This window comes from Balearica regulorum, chromosome 3 (assembly GCF_011004875.1).
Source record: "Balearica regulorum gibbericeps isolate bBalReg1 chromosome 3, bBalReg1.pri, whole genome shotgun sequence".
NCBI classification, from domain to species: domain Eukaryota; kingdom Metazoa; phylum Chordata; class Aves; order Gruiformes; family Gruidae; genus Balearica; species Balearica regulorum.
The window spans coordinates 114,439,690-114,461,315 of record NC_046186.1 but is presented as its reverse complement, the minus strand read 5'-3'; the positions used below and the strand labels follow the sequence as shown (position 1 = coordinate 114,461,315).

The 21,626-nt window shown below is 36.6% G+C and overlaps 1 protein-coding gene across 7 annotated transcripts in view; it reads left to right on the top strand.

Moving 5' to 3' along the window:
* The window catches only part of GPCPD1 (glycerophosphocholine phosphodiesterase 1), a 46,626-nt gene that overhangs the window by 1,710 nt on the left and 23,290 nt on the right, over positions 1-21,626 (top strand). For 6 of the 7 annotated variants that reach the window (XM_075749637.1, XM_075749635.1, XM_075749638.1 and 3 more), the window contains exons 2-6: positions 7,774-7,855; positions 11,405-11,489; positions 12,396-12,480; positions 19,012-19,087; positions 20,852-20,893. In XM_075749637.1, the coding sequence (XP_075605752.1) occupies positions 7,807-7,855; positions 11,405-11,489; positions 12,396-12,480; positions 19,012-19,087; positions 20,852-20,893 (337 nt within the window). In that variant the 5' untranslated portion in view covers positions 7,774-7,806. Of the gene's footprint in view, positions 1-7; positions 840-7,773; positions 7,856-11,404; positions 11,490-12,395; positions 12,481-19,011; positions 19,088-20,851; positions 20,894-21,626 lie in introns of those variants that run through there. The other variant, XM_075749640.1, reaches the window with a different exon arrangement.

Here is a 21,626-nt window from a genome sequence, read left to right as displayed (position 1 = left end):
TGGACACTCTGCGGCGCCGGTTGGTGGGGGGGGTGTTTGCTCTGCTCTTTGTGTCTGCTCTGTACTAAAGGAACACACTAACAATACTAACGGATTGTGTTTTGCTATTCTTGATCTCGTGGACTAATGAGACGACTCCGGATTAACTTTGTTACTTGCTTCCTAACCAGGCTGTTGCAGGAGGCACAGATTAATTTTCCTATTTTTTTCTTTCTTTTTCAATCGATAGCTTGTATTGTAGATTGTTAATTGTTTTAATTCATTAAAGCATGCACTGTTAGATGGAGATTAGCCTTCAAAATATTTTAAATGTTAGAGTGAAATAGTTGACAAGTGGAATTATTTTTTAATAATCATTTTTTCCTTAGATTTTTATATATATATTCTAGCACTATTGCCTGTAAAATTAGTATAGAAAATATTATAAAATCAGGGAAATGCTGTTTGTCTTGAATAGAAATGACTCATCTAAACTGCCATGCAGCTAATCTCTTAGTAAAGGTGGTTACTCCTCAATAAAATGGATACAGGCTTTGAAAAACCTTTTAAAGGTTGTTGTCTTGAGTACTAAGAGCTGTGGGGAGCATAGTACAAGTTATTTGTCCATGTCATTTCTAAGTGAGGAATGTTAGTGCGATCATACACAAAGAGCTAAATTACTACCAGGTTGAGATCTTGTCAACCACACAATAATAACAAACAATGCTTCAGCAGACAAATCAAACCGAGGCTGTTCTGGTTTACTTGCAAATGTGCCCCAGACATTTCCTGCTTTTTAAAGAACTGTCTGCAAAACTGCTGTGACATAGCTATGAGAGAAGAGTCTGCTACATGAATACGTATTTAAGAAATGCTGAACATCTTTAAGTTCTTGTTATTTAAAATACAGCAGATGCATTATAGGTGAACATAGTATGTCAGATAGGGATCTTGTGTTTGATTACTAGGGCTGGCTTAGCCTTGCAAACAGGTAGTTTGATACTGAAAATAACATCTTAAAGATACTTTTTTCTCTATTTCTACATATTAATATGATGCTGTTTCAAAAATAGTATTTGGGCTTTGCTTCTTTCTAAATGTCAGTATAGCCCTATTGGTAAAATTCCTGTCTTGGAATCAGAACAGGATGTCCAAATCTTGTATGCAAGTTTGTTTTCTGTCCAGTATTAATACTGCAATGCAGTATGAGAGAGCTGCTGACTTTGTGGCTGTCCTTTCTCATGCAGTCAAGGTGTGGGGGGAAAGGAGGGGGCAGGAAGAACCTTCTGGTTGTTTGGGTGAAAATGAGTTGATGCTGTAATGTTTCTAAAAATTCTCCTGCAGTTTTTAGAGTGAATGTCCTGACAAGCATATCCTCTGACTTTTTGTTCTAAACCCCTGGTGTTGTCAGCTATTGCTACTTAATTTTATTACATACCTAATTTATTACTTTAGATGTACTTTATAATATTCTGATACCTTGTTAGGACCAACCACAAGCAACAAAATTTGTTCTTTGTACTGGGAGTTTAATCAGATTTGAATAGATATTTAAATATTAAAGGTATAGCCTGAAGTAACACGAGTTGATATTTTTATGCTCAAGAATCTAATGCTATAAAAATGACGAAACTGTCCTATAACAGCAGTTTTGTGTTGTTAGGCTCATATCTCTTTGTTCAGCACAGCACCAGATTTAATGCATGGTGGATTTTCTATTGCTGTGTATAGTACAGCTTTCAAGAAGGTAAAATATAAGTACAGTACCTTCTCCCACAGTGCATGGTAGTACTCACATACAGGCTTCCCGAGGGAGATTGCCTGGGGCTGTGGTGCCCCACATCAGCCCTGTTCCTCCAGTGTACGTTCTCAGCTATCAAGTGACTTGGCTGGGACTGTGGCACCTTTCCCCTGCTTCAGGCCAGAGTTGGACCTCTCTGTGGTGTTGTCTGTACTTTTAAGGTGGAGAATGCTCAAAATCAGAAAAATAAAAAGTAAAAATACTGCAGCCTTCTAGTCCTTACCCCTTTGATCTTCATCTGCAAAAAAAAAATAGAGCAATATTTTGAAATAATGGAGCGTGTGTTTACTTTTTGCAGTACCGGTAGTCTGCACTGTGGTCTGTGATGAAATGTGTGCTAATGGTATGAAAGAGCCTGTTTGTGCACAGATGGTCTTTATTTTTCTACAGATAGCTAAGCAAGTTCAGTAATATAGTGGTTAAAAATATTCCTACATTAAGAACCAAATGTTTGAAACTTAAAATGAATTACGGGAATGTCATGGCACCTAGGTACCTAGATGTCTCATTTTAATTGTTTATCTAATTACCTTTGAAAAATCCCATGAAGTACCTATAAAAAACTTACATACCTGGATATCTTAAACACTCATTAAAAAGCTACTTTTATAAGCTGTATTTTACTGTCATTGAAAAATCTGTGTTGTGTATTATCCAGTCATCCTGAAACATAATGTTATCCAAGAGAGTTTTGGGTTGATAGCTTTACATCAGAAATTTCTACTAATGCTTTATTAGATAGGGTTTTGGGTCTTTCTCAGGAGCGAGGGGGGAGAAATGTAACACAGTATGTTTCAATGTAAATCTGCTGCTTTTTGGCTTTCATCAGCATGTTGCCAAATACTAAGTCCATGCAAATGATCAACGTCTCAAATTATCTGTGTCATCTACCTTCTAGGAGCTTAAATGAAGTTGGTTTAGTTCATACTCCATTAGATGCATCCTAGAGAAGATAAAGTTAGAAACTTTTGGATTGTCCTTATGTATGTTAATAGTTGGACTTGATGATCTCAAAGGTCTTTTCCAACCCAAATGATTCTCTGATTCTATTTTATGATTCTCGCTACTGGAAGAGCAGCATTTTGCTCTTCTTTTAATCTTGGAGTTATTTTTGTTACGAGCTCTATTTTCAATATAAATCTTCCCTTCCCCCCCCAATTTAGAAAGCCAGTGTAGAATTTCCTGAGACTTGGTCTGTCTCCCCTCTCTTCCACCCTTAGATGTCACGGTGTATTTTTCCTTCTAGTGCTAAGTATAACCAACCATTCTGCAACCCTTATAGCCAACTCACAGTTGATAAAGTCAGCTTTCCGTTCAGATCTATCTCAATATCATTACCTAAAGAGTTTCCTGCCTAATTTTGAAAGCCTTCTGTCCATACAACAAATAAAGTTCAAGGCCTTCAGGCTTGTAAGTCTCTGCAGTAGGAAAAAAAGTGATTGCATTGTACTTCAAACCTGTCTCAAACATTGCCCTCGTAACACTCTAGTTAGAAGTCAGAGCCTCGCAAACCTATTTGAGCTGCTATTAAAAATCTTACTTGTATTGATAGAGAGCATGTCATCTGACTTTATGAATGCTATGAATATTTATGAGTCTAAAATTTGTTCAGTGTTTGCAAGCTAGACTATTGTCAGGATTGTCCCAGATTGCTTGATATGTAGTTATCTAAGCTTGAAATACTGCGCATAAGATGTGGGACAGCAGCCAGCCAGTACCTCTTGAAATATATTGGAAAGCTTAAGGAAATTAAGGGGGGGGGGGAAGTGTGTGTGTGTGAAATCTACTAAAGCTGAAGGGTCGTGAGGGGGTTTTATATACCACCAGACCTGTAAGTCAAAAGGTTCAAATGAACTTCGAGCTTGTAATTATTAAATTATGTCTGTGTTCTGGTATATTTTGACTACAACCAAAAATTATCTTGGTTTTCTCCATCCATGATGACCTTTGCTACCTCATTTTTGAGGAAAGCTATGCTGTTTTGTTATATGTTAATAGTTGGTCTTGTTGTGCCAGAAGGAGAGTCTGAAACATCGTCTTTTCTCTTCCTCCAAGTGCCATTAGGGGTCCACCACTGTTGGCTTGCATCTTCCTAGAAGTGCCCTTCTAGAATCAGGAGGGGAGAGCTTAGGTTCCCTATTATTTAGGGAGTACATCAACTCCTGTTGCTCTTGTACTCCTTCAGTTGCCCACAAGGAGAGGAAAACTTAAAAGAAACCTTTATAGGCAATGTTAGAACAAAGAGTACATTTTTTTTTTATCTTCTGTTCAGCCTGTAGGATACTATGCTTAAAATCTTTGTTGCTTTTGTTTTGAGTATATGAAGGCAAGTAAGTGGATTTCTGAAATGGCAAGATTCCCAGTTGCTTTTCTTCCCATCTAAGACCATGAAGAGAGCTTTGTCTTGTGGCAGGGGAACCAAGATTTTACATGACCCTACCTACTAGGCTGTTCATCTCACTTCTGCTCTAGAAGCTTTGCAGGCAGCCTATTTTATACAGTGAAGTTGGTTGATGGGCAGGGTTACCTGAGTCAAGCTTTTGAAGGCAGGTCAGTACAGCTCCAGGACTCAGAGTGCTGCTGCTGTGCACCATCTCCCTGGGAAGCCTCTGGAGATTGTGAAAGGTAAGGGTTTGCTCTGCAAAAAGAGGAGAGTGTGAGAGAATTGAACTGTCACATGGGAAAGAATGCATTTTTGTTGTAAAAGCAAGAATTTCTAGGTAGAGAAACACTTTTTTTTTTTAGTGACGTGTTGATAACATTGTGTGAATGTCTACCTGGGTGAGACCTCTCTTTCTCATGAGGAAATGACTGAGATTCAAGTGTTCATTGCTTGCATGGAACTACAGTCCATAAAAACTGACCAAAGGGAGGAAGTGGGACATAGGATGAGGGGCAATTATATGCACCCCGGGCTAGCATTTGAACCCATGTAGTTGCAGCAGATGTGAATTCAGCTTTAATACTTTTGAACCCAAAGGCTGTTTAAAAATGGTTGTTCCATAAGGACTTCTAGTTCATGAATCTGCTTCGTTGACTTTGCTAATACTTGCTGATTAGGAAGTGTTTAATCTTTTTAATGTAACTGTTCTAGCTTGTTTCAGTTCCCCTGAGCAGACAGTTATGACCCCTCTGAGCTGAGGATTTTTACATTCTCCCAAACAGCCCATCTTTACTGGTGTGGGGAGCAGAGAAGTTTTTGTTATTCTTTGTCACCTGCTTTGGTGAAGCAGTGCTGAAAATCTGGAGGAAGGAACATAGGGTTTAAAAGATCACCTGACACCTACTGGTCAGATGATTTGCCTGTCTGGGGTTTCTTGCCATTTTTCTCTGGGAATTAAATTACTTCCTCTTCTCAAGAACCATCAGTAACTAGACAGCTAAACTTAGGCTTTTTCCCCCCCTAAATATCATGTTTTGAAAGTACAGAATGCCTTATAAGTGCATGATAATATACAATATAAACTTGATTCATTAACACAGAGCAGATCTATTTTTTTCCTTGCTGTGTGTTTACATACAGTGCTCTGCTAGACAAGATGTCCCTTCAAAATGAGGTGTAGTACTTTGACCCTAAATGTGAATATAAGTGAATACCTGTAGCTGCAGTTCTGCTAGAAAAAACATGTTTGTGATGCTGTAAAGTAGAGTGTTTCTTCTCCTGATATACATCCCTTGAACAGGTTGAGTAGGTCTTTCAGATAAAATGTCTTTTGAGCAGGATTTTGATGGCTTTACAAAGTCAGGTTACCAAAATCTCCTTACGTTTAACTTCTGTTATATAGAAAAGTAATATTCTTTTGCTAGGCAGTTCAGAAAAGCGCAGAAATGTCTTGCAAGTAGGTACATGGAATTTTTGCAATATTGGCTAAAAACTTTATAGACTTAACAGGATTTCAGATTTTTCTGTAGGAGTGGGTGGGTAGTTAATTGATTTGGAATAAGACTGATGTGCTGTTTTTTGTCAAGTTTAGTTTTGAGTCATGTTGCATCATCTTTGGAAACAGCTTTTTTTACAAGGCAAAAGCCTGTTCTTGTGTTGGGGAACTCAGTTGAGGCTTCAGCTGTCACTTACCTGCTTTGTAGCCTTTGGCAAGGTGTTTTTGCCTACTTCATCTCCCCTTTGGCTCCTCTGCCTTTTCAGTGAAAGGGTGTCCAAGCAATGACAATTAGTGAACACAGCCAAGGCCCTGAACTGTTCAGTGTCATCATAAATACACACTAAAGCAGGGAATATAAACTACTAAAATCAGATTTTTGTGTCATACTGGACTGGTTTCACGAGTCCATTTTTAGTTTCAGCACTGAAGCATGCTGCACTTCTGTGTCTATAAATAACTGCTAAAAAGAAATGCCAGAATGTGTCACTGTTAACATACAGACCACCTAATGACACGCACGACAAAGTTCATAAAAGGTGTGCCCTTCATGGAATTCTTGTTTATTAAGTGAGCTTATTTCTAGCTTCAGTAGCTTGGGATTTTATTATTTACAGAAATGTTACTTGTAAGAGATTACATGCAGAATTGGAATATATGACCAGAAACATCTGTATTGCTACCATTTTTTTTCTCTCGTTTTACCACTGAGAAGTCATCTCCCTTGACATGGAGAGAGGGAAATACGGGAGTAAAGGCAGCACTAGTTAGAAAAGGAATAGATTGAGAGGAGGAGGAGATCCAGAAGAAAATTCATAGATGTTTTAAACTTCAGACCTTAACTAACTTGCTGATTGCTCAGGAGGTATGAGGATTGATTATGAGCATTTAATTTTTTTCCTACTTGGTATCTTTAGCTTTTCTTGCTTTCAAGGTATCAGTTAAACTGCACTGTGCCCTTTGAAGGCAAGGGCTTGTAGTAGAGCTAATGAAAGGTAGATTTTTCTCTAGGGCTGTTAATCTTCTTGTCATTATTAAAATTGTTACTAAAGGATTTCTGAGCGACACTGTACTGAAATGAAGCGCTTTTGTCCTGTTCAAAAACAGCAGTAAAAACATTATACTTGCTTGGTTTAAAAGGAAAAAACACTACCACGGTGATATAAAGAAACGCGTTAGTTGAGAGCATTGCAAAGTTAATTCTGCATATAATTAGTATGATTATTTTACAGCCCATGTCCAAAGGAATATACTTGGATGATGATAATCTGGCAACATCTGGACTTGTACTTTGATATGGCTACTACTTTCATAAATAATATGAAAGGATATTTTACATCAGTAGTGTTTCTGTTGTAATGGGGAGAGTGTGATTCTGCCAGCTTTGTTCCATCAAGTTGTTGCGTATTGGATGAGGGTAGAAAATCGAAGCAGAGTCAATCCTCCAACTACTGTTCTGGCTCTAGAGGCTACAGGCAGTCCCTTCCTGCTGTGGTGTTTTGAAGACTGGTGCTTCTAGTTGCTGGTGCTCCATGTGAAAGGCTGGAAGTATTGGTAGGGGAGCAGAGTCTAAGGTGATGAACAACTCACTACCTGTGGCAGCAGAGAGCTGTCTGCCTTCATGGATTCTTCCCCTTTTTCCTTCAAGGTGGTAGTGCTTGTCTGTGAAACCTTCCTTGGGTTTTGAAGAGGATGCCAAAGAATAGCATAGGGAGACAAGCAGAAGTTACTGCTTGCCAAAGGTCACCATCTTAAATGTCTTAAAACTTCCAGTGGCCTCTTTGGGAGCAAAATTAGGCAAAACAGAGGTTGTTGAAACATCTCAGCTTAAGACTGATGAATGATCCATGATATTGATACTTTCATATGGTATTTGATTTAGTAGTCTTTTTCTCATGGCAGTGTTGCAATGGTGTCTTCTACAGCTGGATGCTATTTTCTGGGGCTGCTGCTGGTTTTAGAGTTTTCTATTTTTACTGCAGACTCAAACAGTAACATCACTAGTGGCTTGCTTCCCTGTAAGTGGTGGGATTTGTGTTTCCTCTTACTTTTAATGCATTACATCTGTTGCTGTCGTGTTCCTAAAATGTAGTTATCTTTTTCCTCCCACTGTAGGAGATTTCAACTATCCTAAGATAAGTTGCAAGTATGACCTCTTCTCAAGTCAGTTTTGAAGTAAGAGGACCATCAGTACCAGGTACCCAAATCATACTGTCTCCTTTTTGTATGGTTTAACTAGAAGAAAACTGAACAGAAGAATGTTCAAAGGCTGTCTTACCCATTTTCCTCAGAGATATGAACGTGTCAGTTCAACTATCAGAATGATAAGTCATTATAAAATAGACTAAGAAATTTCACATAAGAATTTGAAAATGAGATTTGGGAATTAATTTTTACTTCTTCAAACAACAGTTTCATAGTGTGTTAGAGCTTTTGATGCTAACTGAAATGGTTATAGTTGTTTTAAAATCAGTGTTCTGTCTCTAGTAATTTTTTATTCCATGGAAACAAGTATTTACATTCTGGACCATGATAGTCAGGTGTGCATTGACGTGTTCATTCTGATTTTTTTTTCTCTCTGCATCTCTGTTGAAAGTTCTTCATAACAAGATGTGACCTCTACTAGGAGTTAAGAACAGAAAGAAAATGCAGCTTAATTCAATATTCTATTTGTGCAAAAATGTGTAAAATAACTTCCCTAATCTAAATGAGGAACACAAGGTGTGAGACCATGTAGAACACCAAGATTTAGTGTTGATAAATTGCGCTTATTACTTTGACCTTCATCTTTTGGAATTTGGAAGGAAGGTCACAAAAAAAATAATTGGTGGTTGCCTAACAGAAGCAGGTGAATGTGGGAGCATGTACGTATTGGCAAAATTCCTGTTACAAATACCAGATGGCATAAGTTTCTGTTGTAGTTGGGGGGGGAGAAGTGATAAAAATGCTATAAAAGTTTCGACATCTGCCCCATTTGATTGGGAATTTGGGAACTGAACATTGACACACAATGTAGACATGAAGCCTTTAGTAAGGAGCAGTGTTTTTATAGCATTCTGGAGAAAACTTTAAAATGAAAGAGTAAATAGACCTTAGATCAAAGAAGGCTATAAAGCACTGGTATAGCTATACAATGGAGTATTGCAAGTCATGCTCTGTTTGCCCTGTTTACAGCGTTGCTTCCACTGTTGTGATGGCACTGTCACTAGCAAAGTTGAATTTGCATGTGTAATTTTACTCTTTTACTGATAATACCTGCAGCAAAAGTTAGAATTAGGAAGAATTGAATCCTGCCTCAGTGGCTGGTTACAAAACATTATCTGCAAAAACTTATATATGTATAGTATAAAGAGGTGACACAGAAGGTTGCTTTTGCTGTGCTTATCACAATATTGATACTGTTAGTTTTGACCGGGGAGAAGAGCTTTGAGATTCAGCAGTGGCAAGATACAGTCCTTTGAAAGAAGAGGTAGGTTTTCAGAGCTATGAGCAGTTCTACAAACAGCAAAAATTCCAGTTTACTTAGAAACTTCAGGTACTGATTTTGTCACATCACCACGGTGAGTAGTTAGTTGGTGAGACAAGAATCCTCATCTTGAGCGCAAATGTGCTCTTTGTGTCCTCATCACTGTTTTTATTGATCTTAAAGCCAGTGGTTCCAAGCTGACTGGCAGGGTAAGAGGGCATCATCAGCATAAGAATGATGCTTTGATTCATTCCCTCTAGCCAAACCACTTCTGGAGCCAAACGTTGGTGATGAAGCCCAACACATTGATACAGGCTTCTACATATTTGTGACACAGAGTGGTTCATTTCTGCCTCATCTTAGTGGAAGGAAAAGGGTCACTAATTACTGGCTGTGACTCCTTTGGGTCTTCACTGGAACACAGTCCCATACCAAGAGACTACTAGGTGGCCAGAGGTTGGTTAGTTATGAAACAAAAAATGGAGCTTCCAGTTCTCAACTGTACGCAAGGATTCTGCTTCAATAGAGGTGGCCCAGAGAGATTGCAACATCAGTAAGGCTGTTGCAAGTTTTGAGACTGGGCAGGAGGCCTGGAGTAACTTCCTCTTTCCTGTAGCTGAAGGAGCTCTGCCAGTAGCAGCATTGGATTCCCCAGCAGGGGAGGGGAAGAAGTGGAAGACCCCTGAGTTCTAAACACAACACTAAACCAAACCCCACTGAGTTTATAATTGCCTTTGAAAAAGCAGTTCCAGTTTATCGTGCGTTTCACTTGCACCTTTCCTGGGAAAATTTAAGCAGCATTTTACAAATCCTGATTCAGCCTTGCAGTGTAATTGTTAAAGTGAGTTTAGGGGTGACTGTGCACCTTGTTCAAATGCTGCCTTTGTGTTGTACCTTGCTGAGTGCTAAGTATTCACTGAATGTTTGCACATTTTTGTTTAAAAAAGAAGGCTGGAAACCTATTCTAGCTAGCTGCTGCTAAGAGAAATAGAATTTAGATGGCACTTCAGAGATTGGCCCATGTGTACACTAAAATATACAAAGTGCTGCTATTTTAAAGGAATATTAAAAGAACTTTAGCATCTCTTTAGTATCTCCAGTCAGAAATTCAGGTGGCCTTCCCTGCCCCCTTCATCTTCCCCCTGCAAAACCAAACTATAATGTGCCACAATACAGAATGGAAAAGGTAAAGCACCTGACTTAGGCAATTGTGTGCAGTGAATTGAATAGTAAGTATACAGCTGATTTTTTGTCTGTGGGCGTATGCTTACAGTGAGCATGCAGAAAGCTTGGCTATTTTTTAAATGAACTGGAACAAAGTATTTTATTTAAAAAAGGTTTGTAGTTCAGGTGTTCTCAAAGATTATTTCACTAAGCTGTTTTTAGGAGCAAATGATTTTAATTCTTGGCTCTTGTAAATTTTTTTGCAACCCCTGAGTCTGCAGGGGTTTCTTTGGTAAACAAACCTAGTGACAGACAAACTTTATCATTGTTGTTGTTTTTAGTCATATGTGTCATACAGGTTTTATATTAAAAACAAAGATAAGTTGCAATGTTAACTGTAACTCCTGGATATCCCAGAATCAAGCATTCTTATACTACTGTAATCTTGTTTTCTTTCCATATGTATGTATGCATTAGTGTAGACTGTGACAATTTAATGTGTTGTTTTTTTGTGTAACAGCATTATGTTTTTATATAAAATAAAAAATGGAAAGCATAGCAGCAAAATTAATTTTATTTCTCAGAGAAATAAAATTAAATGGTTGTATTGTCTTGATAATGATGTTAGCAAGCTCGTATTTGTCTGCTTTCTAGGTTATTTGTGTGAATTTCAGAGAATTATGTTTTTAGACATGTATGTTACTCAGTACTCTGTGTGTGTGTGTATATATATATATATAAAGCCCCCAACCCTATACAATGTATAAGAAAAACATGATTCTTCTTGACAATAAGCATTTTACATTGAAATTCTGCCTGCTGCATTTGCAGAGGTTTTTGAACAATATTACTGCAGGGGGATTTGGAAGCCAACCCTTTTAAAAGCACAGGTTGTCAGTAGTCCCTCTCTGTGAGGTCTTTCCTTATGATGGGCAATGAAACACTGCTGTTATTTTGAGTGGGCGGGGAAATTTTTTTTGTGAACCAAAAAGAGGGAATTTGGATGGGTGTCTAAAATACTTGAAGGTTTAACCATGTAGGCTGTACTTATTAATTCCATATTGGTTTGAGTAATGATGATTGTGGGGTTTTTCTGTTTGTTTGGGTTTTTTCTAGGAGAGGTTTTTGCAATTTGTGGAAGCTGCAGTGCTTTGGGAAATTGGAATCCACAAGTTGCAGTGGTCCTCCAAACTGATGATCGGTAAGTTGAGGTCTTTTTGTTTTGGGGTTTTTGTTTGGGGTTTTTTTTTTGTTTGTTTGTTCCCTTTGAAGTAGCTGGAGTTTTGAAGCAACAAATTTATTATTGAGTTTGTAAACTGTTGATCTACACATACGGTTAGTAAAACTCTCCAGAATTTCTTGTGTTGCCCCTGAACATTTTGAATGTTTAGGAATGTGTATAAGAAAATGTCTAATTTAGGTATGCTTGTCTAGTTACAGATGATGCTTCTACCATTGTGGGTGTCATATTTCAGTAGTTTAGTTGTAGACTTTCTGAATAAGGAACTGCTATGGGAAATTCTCAGTCCCATAACTATACAGCAAGTTAATAGATGTTAATAGTGTTTACTTTCTTTTCAACCTATACAAGTTATTATTGTGGCTATAAAGAGATGGGGAGAAGAGATAAGATGAGAGCTACATGAAAATTCATAAGTGGTTTGTGTGTGTATAAACATGAGTGTGAATGAAGAAAGTTTAAATACAGTGGAAGAATTCAGTATTTTTTTTAAATGATGCCCTGCCTATCGCTATTTGTATGATGCAGGAAAATGGGGCTCACAAGATGTATTTATAATTATGTCAGTGACTTGCTGTGTGGTCTTGGATGAATCCCTGAATTATTTCATCATGTTTTCTCCATCTGTTAAATAAGGATGAGAATTCTTGCTTCGTTGGAGCACTTCAGATCTGTAGATTAGAAAGTGCAGTTTCAGTTCTAAGTATTTATTGTGCTTTGTGCATGTTTGGCTAAGTTATGTTGTAAAAACCTTTCTTGCAGCAGTAAACTAAACTTTATTTTAGAATATCACTTAGAACAGACATATGTCTGAGGTGGCTGTTAGGCTATATTTTGAAGCTGTTTGGGTTTTTTTTTCCCCCCCAGTCAATTATGGAAAGCTACTGTAGAGCTTCCTAGAGGAGTTCCTGTTTGGTATCGGTATTTTAAAGGGTACTTCCTAGAACCTAAGGTATGTACAACCTTTTCTATTTTAAATTGGCTAATCCAAAAAAAAAAAATAATTAAAAAATCTCTTACTTGAAGTAAAAAGGATTTTCTGATTTTTTTTAGAAATAATTCTTAAATTGCAACATATGAAACATTAAAACACTTCTGGAAACACAAGCAGTTCACTTCTGGAAATACACGACCATATGCTGTTAACTTTAATTGTTTTTGTTAAATTGTCTTCTCTCTTTTACCAGTGTTAGTGTTTTAAGTATTCGAGTGATGGTGAAATGCCTGACATTATTATAAAACTTAAACGATATGGTGAAGTTCTTATTAGTTACAGTGGGGCTATAACAACTTCTACCCTTATAATTGAATAGGGACTTCAGCAGGGCAAGCATCTCTAGCATGGAAGCAAGTGGTAGCAGGAGAAAAATGGTTAGTGTGAGCAGATGTATTTAAATTTGCCTAATCCACTACAGTTGTTAAAATTACTGCAGATTTTTTAGTGAAACATGAGAAGTATTAACTAGCTTTTGTGCTGCATAATTAACACATGTTAATCTCTTGGAGTGAAAAGGTAAAACAAGGAATGGGGCATCCCATTGTTTTCTCTAGGTTTGTATATAGATGTTTGCATGACTTAGGGCAAGGGGAAATGCATGAGACAAACACAGGTGTGTTTTTACAGGTGTTGATGTCAAAGCTGCATGTGAGTTGAATGTCTGTGGCAGTATACTTGTTTGTAGAAATACTGGGGTAAGGGGTAAGCTCTTCTTCAGACAAGGGATGAAACTGCATCCAGAAAACAGTTGGACTAATTTGGGAAAATAAGCAGCTACTCTTTAACTGTTTTTTGTAATGACTAGTAATAATGGTAAGAAATAATCAATTTAAAGCTATCTTTGCTGTCTTTCTTACTCTATTAATATCCTGTAGTTATTCACCCTAGATTTAGTTCTTGATTGATGTCAGGATTATGAAAGCTGTAGCTAAATGTGCAAGGGAGTTCTAGAATTATCCAGTATATATCTTTTAAATATTTTAAATTACTGTCAAGAATGTGTTGATTTTTGTCAGCTGGACTAGCCTTTATTTCACTGAAAAAATATTTGACAGAGGTAAAATCTCAGTGAAGGATACTAATTTGTAATGAAATAAGAGACTGCATTCTGTTTTTTCATTATAGCATGTGAAACAGTAAATCTGAAACTGATGTTGAAACTGTTATTCTGAGGCAAAAGAAGGGAAGGCGAATAATAGATTGCTTTTTTTGAGGGCAAAAGTAGATCAGTTTTTATAGCCTAGCAGCTCTGATGGGACTCTATTTCTCTCAAATGCCCATAAGTTTAAAACGTAAGCAATAGCACACCAGAAAAATCACACTTAGTGAGAACAGATTGGCAGAAAATGTGCTCACAGACAACAGAATTTCCATTTTATTATTTGAAAAAGTTTACAATATGTATTGGTGAGTGTGTTTCTTTAAGTAGGTGCTCTGTATCGTGCACGCTTTATGTACCGTGTGATGCAGAGTCTGCTAAGGTAAGTATAAATTTTATGGAATACCGGCATAAAGAGCTACTGTATATAAAAGAGGAAAAAAAGAAAACCACCTTAAAAAAGAAAGTATGTGAATTGCTGGGGTACATGGTTATCTACTTCGCAGTGTCTCGCCTGTACCTGTTAAGTGCATAGGACTTTATTTCTCATAACATAAAGTCTTTTGAAGAAAAGTATTCCAGCTACAGTGTGTTCTTCCTTTTTTTGTAATTTTTTGAAGAACAGTGAAAAAAGCAGTGTCCCTTCATTCTAACTGGAACATTATACACAGTATAGTGCAAATGAGACAGCGTATGGATGACTTTAGCATTAACAACTCTGAGGAAAATATACTTCCAAGTTAAATTATTCTGAATATTTTTATTTCAGTAATTTTTTTTATTAGGCATTACATGTAAGTAATCTAAATTTGATAGGCTTGCAATATATGATCCTTCAGACACTTAGCTTTTTATATCAGTGTAGTTTTGTATGTTAATGGCATGCAGTAGGTTAACTTAAATACATGTTTAGTTTTAAATATATGTTAAAAGTCTGAATATATGGATTTGACACCACATAATTGAGTAAATCATGCTGAACACAGATCCAGTTGAAGTTACTGTTCCCTTCCTTTCGATGTCAACTACGTCTTTGAAGATGCTTGAGATGGACATGGTGGCAGAACTGAGAATGATAATGTTTACGCAGAGAAATAATAATTCTCATAATAACCAAAACATTGCTACAGACTAGATGTGACAATAGATATAACAACTCAACTTCGGAAATAAACCCACAAAGTATTTTTCTCACCTTCCTTTAAAAAAAAAAAGTAATAATTTGATCTTAGTTAAATTATTTTGCTTGAACGCTAGTACAATGTCATGGGGAGTTTGGTTTATTTGCACTGAAGCATTTTGGTGTTAACAGATTGTGGTTACCTAAATAGAGCAGGGGTTTTTTGTAAATAATGTATTAAAATTTATAGAATATTTGTAGGAATACAAATAAATGGATGTATATACAATAAACATTTTACTATAAAATTCATGCAAGTCTTAGCTCTTGATAATGCAGGAGCCTTTACTGTGTTGTAAGCATTGTGATAAGTCATCTAAAGCATTTTAAAAGAAAAATAATGCATACATTTGATGAAATAAGACGATAACTTAAACTATTTTGCTCAAGGTTTGTTCTTTTCTTAAATGTAGGCCAGTAGTAGTTACCTTACTGTGAGGATCTTCCTGTGTTTTGTTCTACACATACCTTCTGTTTGTTCGGGGGGAGAGGGAGAACCAAACCCCCCTTGTCTGGAATCTGTCTTGTGTATGTCATATGTTTTAGGAGAATGCTTTGATACATATTGTTTGCATAACATGTATTTGAAAATCTTAGGAAAATACATACCTTATTGTGTTAAGCTATGTTCTATATTTGTTTTTCCAACAGTAAATAAGCATGCGTGTTTAGGGTTATTTCTTTCAAGGAAAGTGTGAAATAACTAAGCTATCTGTGCATGTAGCAGGACTTTGAAAACTGGATTGGTGAACATTTTCCACAGTTGTGAAAATATTGGTTAATTAGAGATTTCCAATGAGACTTAAATTTACTTTTCCAAAATGTAAATAAATCAAATCCACTTAGTGCTTGGAATATAGTAATAAAGGTGAGTGAAACTTAGGTTTAGACTCAGTAATTTCTTCAATATTGGAATACCTTAGAAAAGCTTTTGCTAGATTAATAACCCATGGTTAACCTGGCAATAACAAAGAAACACTGCTGTGGTGACTGTGCTGAGATAGCAGATTGTGTGTTAAACTCTCAGCAGAAATCCTAGAGCTATAAAATTGCTATTTAGCCCAGGACTTCATGGCAGGTGACTTACATGTGCTGTTGCCTTGCAAAGTTAGTTGCGGTGGCTGAATGGCTTTGGTTGATTGTTTTGTTTTGTGCTTAATTATTGTCTCTTACATGGTACAGAAATCCAGAGAGATTTTCATCAGAAATCCAGTTAAGTCTTAATTCAGCTGTTTCCTGTTCTTGAAGTAGATTAATATTCTTGAAACATAGTTTCAAGAACTGCAGTTGGATAAATGTAGTTTTGTGGTGTTCTTAAGATAATGGGTTTTTTTGTAATGCCTTCTCTGTGGTGTTGCCCTGGATCAGGGATTTTGGAACTGGCCTCCTAAATAAGCATTAAACATCCACAGAAGTTCTTTCATTCTTTAATTGTGCCGAGCACCCCAAGCACTTGATGTAGAGTATGCATCTAGACTGCATTGTACCTCTAGAACATTATGCTACATAGGCATTTTACCCTTCATTTCAAAAGCATCTAATGACTACAGGGAGACCCCCCAACTTCTGACAATGTAAGGGGACTTGATATTTTTAGAAAATTTTTGAGTGTCCTTTAAGAGGTTTAAAATTGTCAGCCGTTCAGCTAAATATAAATCAAACAACATAATTTTCATGTATTTGCTTTAAAGAAATAAATTCTGTATGTTAGTAGAGAGAGATCCATGCCATACAGTGCCACTCACTGTAATCTCAGTGTACTGCCCACTGGGATGCTTGATATGACATCTAGATAGGTGCCCTTTTAAGACTGTCCTAGCAGAGGCTGACTTTTCAGATAATGTTACCATGCTATAAATACTGATGACACATCATTAACTCTGCTACAGGCTGATCTGAACTGGGCTGTTGTTGAAATGTGGTCAGTATATGACACTGAAATTACATCAGTATTTTAACCTCATTGTAACAAGGGCTTCTGTTACATGTAATTAAAACATCTTAGCTCCAGGTTATTTAAAGCACAAAGATGGTCTGAGTGGGGATTGTAAGAGGGGTCTCAGTCATGTCTGTACCTGTTCTCTAATCCATTGCCCCTTCCCCACCCCCCCCACCCCCCCCCCCACCCCAGTAGCCTTCCTTGGTTCTTCTTAGTATAGAAAATGTTGAGGGTTCCTGGGATTAAGTGCATAATCAGCTCACTGCATTCCTTTCAGGGGATGAAATTTTGCTGAATGTATCCAGCATGCGGTGCTTATTGTTGGGATAATGTTACTGAAATTCTTATTCATAATTTCAGAAACCAAAATTAAAATGTACTATTACAGTAGTGTAAAAAATAAACTGGTATTGGTATTTTAATAGAATATGTTGGGCATTTATACAAGGAAAAAACCTTTGCTTACTTTTGGAAGAAAACAGTTTAATCCATGTTAGGACAGATTTGCATTCCCCAAGTTCACAAGCTACGAGTTCTGTATGTGTTCATGGGAGTCGCTGTTGGAGAACTTGCAAGCCTGCATGGTGTTAGGAAATGGTAGCCTCCTTGCAGGCAAACATGGGTTTCAGCTTCAGAAACTGAGATGGCAACTGTGCATCTGCTGTGAAAGAAGGGGGAAGAAGCTTCTCATTATTTATTATTCTAGAAGTCCGAAAGAGTGATCATTGTGGCAGCAGCAGTGAAGGAGGAAATTAAAACTGCTCTATAACAGGAATAAACTGAAAACAATAGTATCATATTATTTTATTTATATTTACATGTGTTCTATCTTAAGCATATGTATTTTATTGTAACAGGACTCTTTAGTATAGATGCCTTTGAATTCATTAGAAAAATTGAGTTACTTACAGCTATGACTCACAGAACAAACGTGTCTCATTGAGCACTTTTTAAATACTTGGCATTTGCTGTTAACTCATCCAAAAGCATAGTAGATTAATTGTGTTTGATATATGTCAAGAAATCCCATCTTGTACTAAAGAACTTACTCAGTGAGCTGTAAGATAACAAAGCATTAAGGAACTGTGTAGTTATACTGTTGAGTTGGAAGCTTGTCTGGATGTCTCTGTCGATCTGAAATCTATTTAAACAAGAACCTGAAGTACTGGAACAAGTTGGCATTGAAGTCTGTACGAATCAGGTGGGCAATAGTAGCAAATCTTGTTGAAAATAATAGTTACTTAGGCTGAAAACACCAAAACTCTGCAGGTATTGGACCGTGGTTGTTATGACTGATAGTAACAACCACCCAATGTTAAGGGAAACTTACAACTTAGGGTGACTGAGCTGGGAATTGGGCATGTTCTTTCTGTTGTTAGCCAGTGGTTACCTAAAAGCTTAAACTTAGAATGCTATTTCAAACTTGTGTTGCTCTGAAAGAGAATGAGTTGCTATTCTGATTATCTGAGTCTTGGCTGTGTTTGTCAACAAATGCAGGCTTTCGAGGGACAGCAGTTTTTTGGTGGAAGAATCAAATTTATCCTACTCTAAATGGAGTAGACTGTAGGGTTTCCACTCTAAGTGGACTGTATCAGTGTCTTTTCATTCTGAGGCAGCAAAATTCCAAGTATTTGTGTTTTAATTAGATGGAAAATAATTTGCTCTTTTGTACCACAAGTAAAATAACTGTGTTTTATAGACTTTGAATTAGTCAAGCAAATTTTGAGGGAGAACCCACGCCTGTAACTGTTAACTGCATGAGTAGATGCTGAGTGCTGTTTGGAATTAGAGATGTGGTATATGTTTGTGGGGTAGGGTTTTTCAGGCAATTTTTTTTAAAATCATAAATTGTTGCTGTAGTATCTTAAAGAAGAGAAAGCACTCTTAATGAGTCCTGGGACACTTTGGTTTTTGTATTGGAAGGAGACTAGAGTAGTTCAGTGGAGTAGCTATAAGCAGTAAAGATTAAATAATTCCATGTAACTTTTCCACCTTATCAGACTTTGTCAAAAGTTTTGTCATATGTAATGTGACCTGACACATCAGATAGCGTCATCAGCAGTTGCAGGGGTAAGAAATGAGCCTGACGTGTTTTCTTTCTTTCATATTCTCTCTCTCCCCCCCCCCCCCCCCCCCCCCTTCTCCTTCATCTTATTTTTCTTTCTTAAATCTGTAAGTTTAGTTCACAGCCATCCCAAACAGCTTCATGGGTAGAAAATCAGATACAACAAAAGAAATTATTGCAGACATTTAACTTTTAAATTACAGACTATCGATGGTCCCTGCGAAGTCATAGTTCACACGTGGGAGACTCATCTACAACCACGATCAATTACCCCTTTAGGTATGGGCATCAACTGCATCTGTTTGAGGCATATGCATAAGATTGCTGCACATTGGTTTAGAGGGAATGATAACTATAGCTTTAAAATACTTAAATTTATTAATGTGTTGGAGATGTAAACTTTTTCTTTGCACAACATGGGCCTTACTCTCAAAAAATATATATAAGTAGCTTAAAAATGGAATGGATGTGAAGTTCTTTGCTGCCATTCTTGAGATGATGTGGGGATTTTTTTATTAATTTGGAATTGTAATAGTTTTTTGTAAGTTTAATTCTTTGAGACTAAGGATCCATATTATTTTTTCAGTGAAAATGTGTGTGTGTGGGGAGAGTGTGAAGTCACTGCTGTTTTTATTTAACTACTATTTCATTAGTAAAATTTTGAAGCAAAAATACTTAATTAGGCTTCTTTAAGTAAATAGATTAATGTAAATAAAAACATGAATGGGCTTATTTACCCATCAATTTAGCAGAAATTTATTTTGCTGGAAGAAAAGGTGGCATGCAGACTTGCATACAAGTTCTTAATGCTTTTCTGAACAGGGGAAAGTTTGTTTTTTAAGAGTGACTGAAATAACCTTTGAATGTAGCTTGTAATTTAGATTTCTTATGCTGCTATGGGATGGCATGTTTTATGTGCTGTCTTTTCTAGGATATGAAAAATGTTTTTTCCTCCGCACTTTGGAGTTTACATCTATTAAATACCTTCTGGTGTGTTGAAAGAATGTCTTTTAGAAAGTAGCTGGTATTAAAGAAACTTAATCATGAATAGTACCATGATCACCCCCCCCCCCTTTTTTTTTTTAAATTTCAATTGAGTTAGTTAAATGTTTCTATTCCTGTAAAAATTATGTTTCTGTATTTGTTAATAATTTGTTAGGGAAGCAGCCTACCCTCTGTTAGGGTCTAGACTTTATCTTTAAATTTGGATAACTTCATTCCAAACAGTATTCCCCCCGCCCCCAAGTAATACTCAATATTTCATAAGCAGTCTTTAAGAAAATGCAGCAAACCCACGATGTTAGCACTTTATCATTATGATCCTAAATTGTTGCCTGTGGTTATTAAAAATTGAGGGCAGGCCTGTGATTGCTTTTAGGGAAAAAAAAAAAAAAGAGGGATTAATGGCTGTAGAGACAAAAGACATGTTTTGAGAAATGTATAGTTTTAGTCTACAGCAGTTCTGTTAATGCTGGTGAATTTACATAGTACCTTAAGATTTCAGTTATTAAAACTTTGGAGAGGGTAAGGATAAAAGTAAGTGTGAAATGAGTGTTTTGAATATTTCATCCTAAGTTGGTTTCTGTCATATGGGCAGAATAAGCATTTTAATTGTGACTAACTTTTTATAGAGGCTTTAACTATAAATATGCAGAAGGACAGCTTTCTTGTATGTTTCCAAGAAACTTTGTCTTTGGCACCAACAAGATAAGCATCTTACATTTGAGTAAGATGTAGGTATCAGCAAATACTGCATTAAACTAGGAAGTTATGCAACCTCCTTGCTTTTCTCAGTTCAGATTCCTCCAGGTAAAACATCTTGTGGCCTTTTGTGTGTTGATTAGTTTTTCTGGCAGAAACTAAGAAAAAGCATAAATTGGGAAAAGCTTTGTAGAAGGTTGCAATAAATGTGCTTGTTCTTCATCTGTTTCAGTTTTCCCACTTTTTTTATTAGTGGAAAAGTAGAATTAATTTAACTTGGCAATGATTCTTTATAATGTGAATACAAATTAGTTTCATTTTTCCCCCTCCTTTTAATTCTAGAAAATGAAATTACTATTGACGATGGATACTTTGGAATCCGTAGTAAGTGAGATTATATTTTACTCTTTACCAGGTATTTAATTTTAACAAGATTAAGTGTTGTAGTTGAAAAATATTTTGAAATGCTGTTAGTTTTGAACAGGAGTTGCCTCTTGGTGATTGTTTTCTCTGCTTATATGGTTATTTTTGTATCCAGCATTTGTGAATTAATACTCAGGCTATAATTTCTTCTACTAATCTTAATAAAAGACTGCCAGGAGGAATTGAAATACTGTCAGTGTGCTGGTGTTAAAGATTGAAATTTGCAAAAAAATGATCATGAGCATGTATTTTTGGAAATACAGAATAGAAACTTAGCTTTAGAAAAAACTCTTCCTGCCTAGAAAAATGTTATCATTTATACTAAATGTACACGATTTGCCCCTGCAGTTAGGCACATAACTGCCAAAACCTCTCAAAGCTCAAACGTTATGTTCTTGTGTGTGCATATGTCTTGCTTTTGGTAGTTCTAATCCACCTCTCATTTAATGCTCAATCCTGTGGTACATAAGGTAACTTGTTTGTCATGTCTCATACATCTTGTCTTAAAGCTTTTCCATTTTTCTTCATATCCTCATGGAATTATGCGTTTGGCTAGGAACTCTTCAAAACTGCAGGGTCTGCTTCAGCACCTGGTCTTTGCAGCTTGTGGTTTCTGGCCAGCCTGTTTGTAGGCTTTCCTTGTCCTGATGGTGACATTGAGAATACTCCTCCATGCTTTGTTTTCCCCATCATA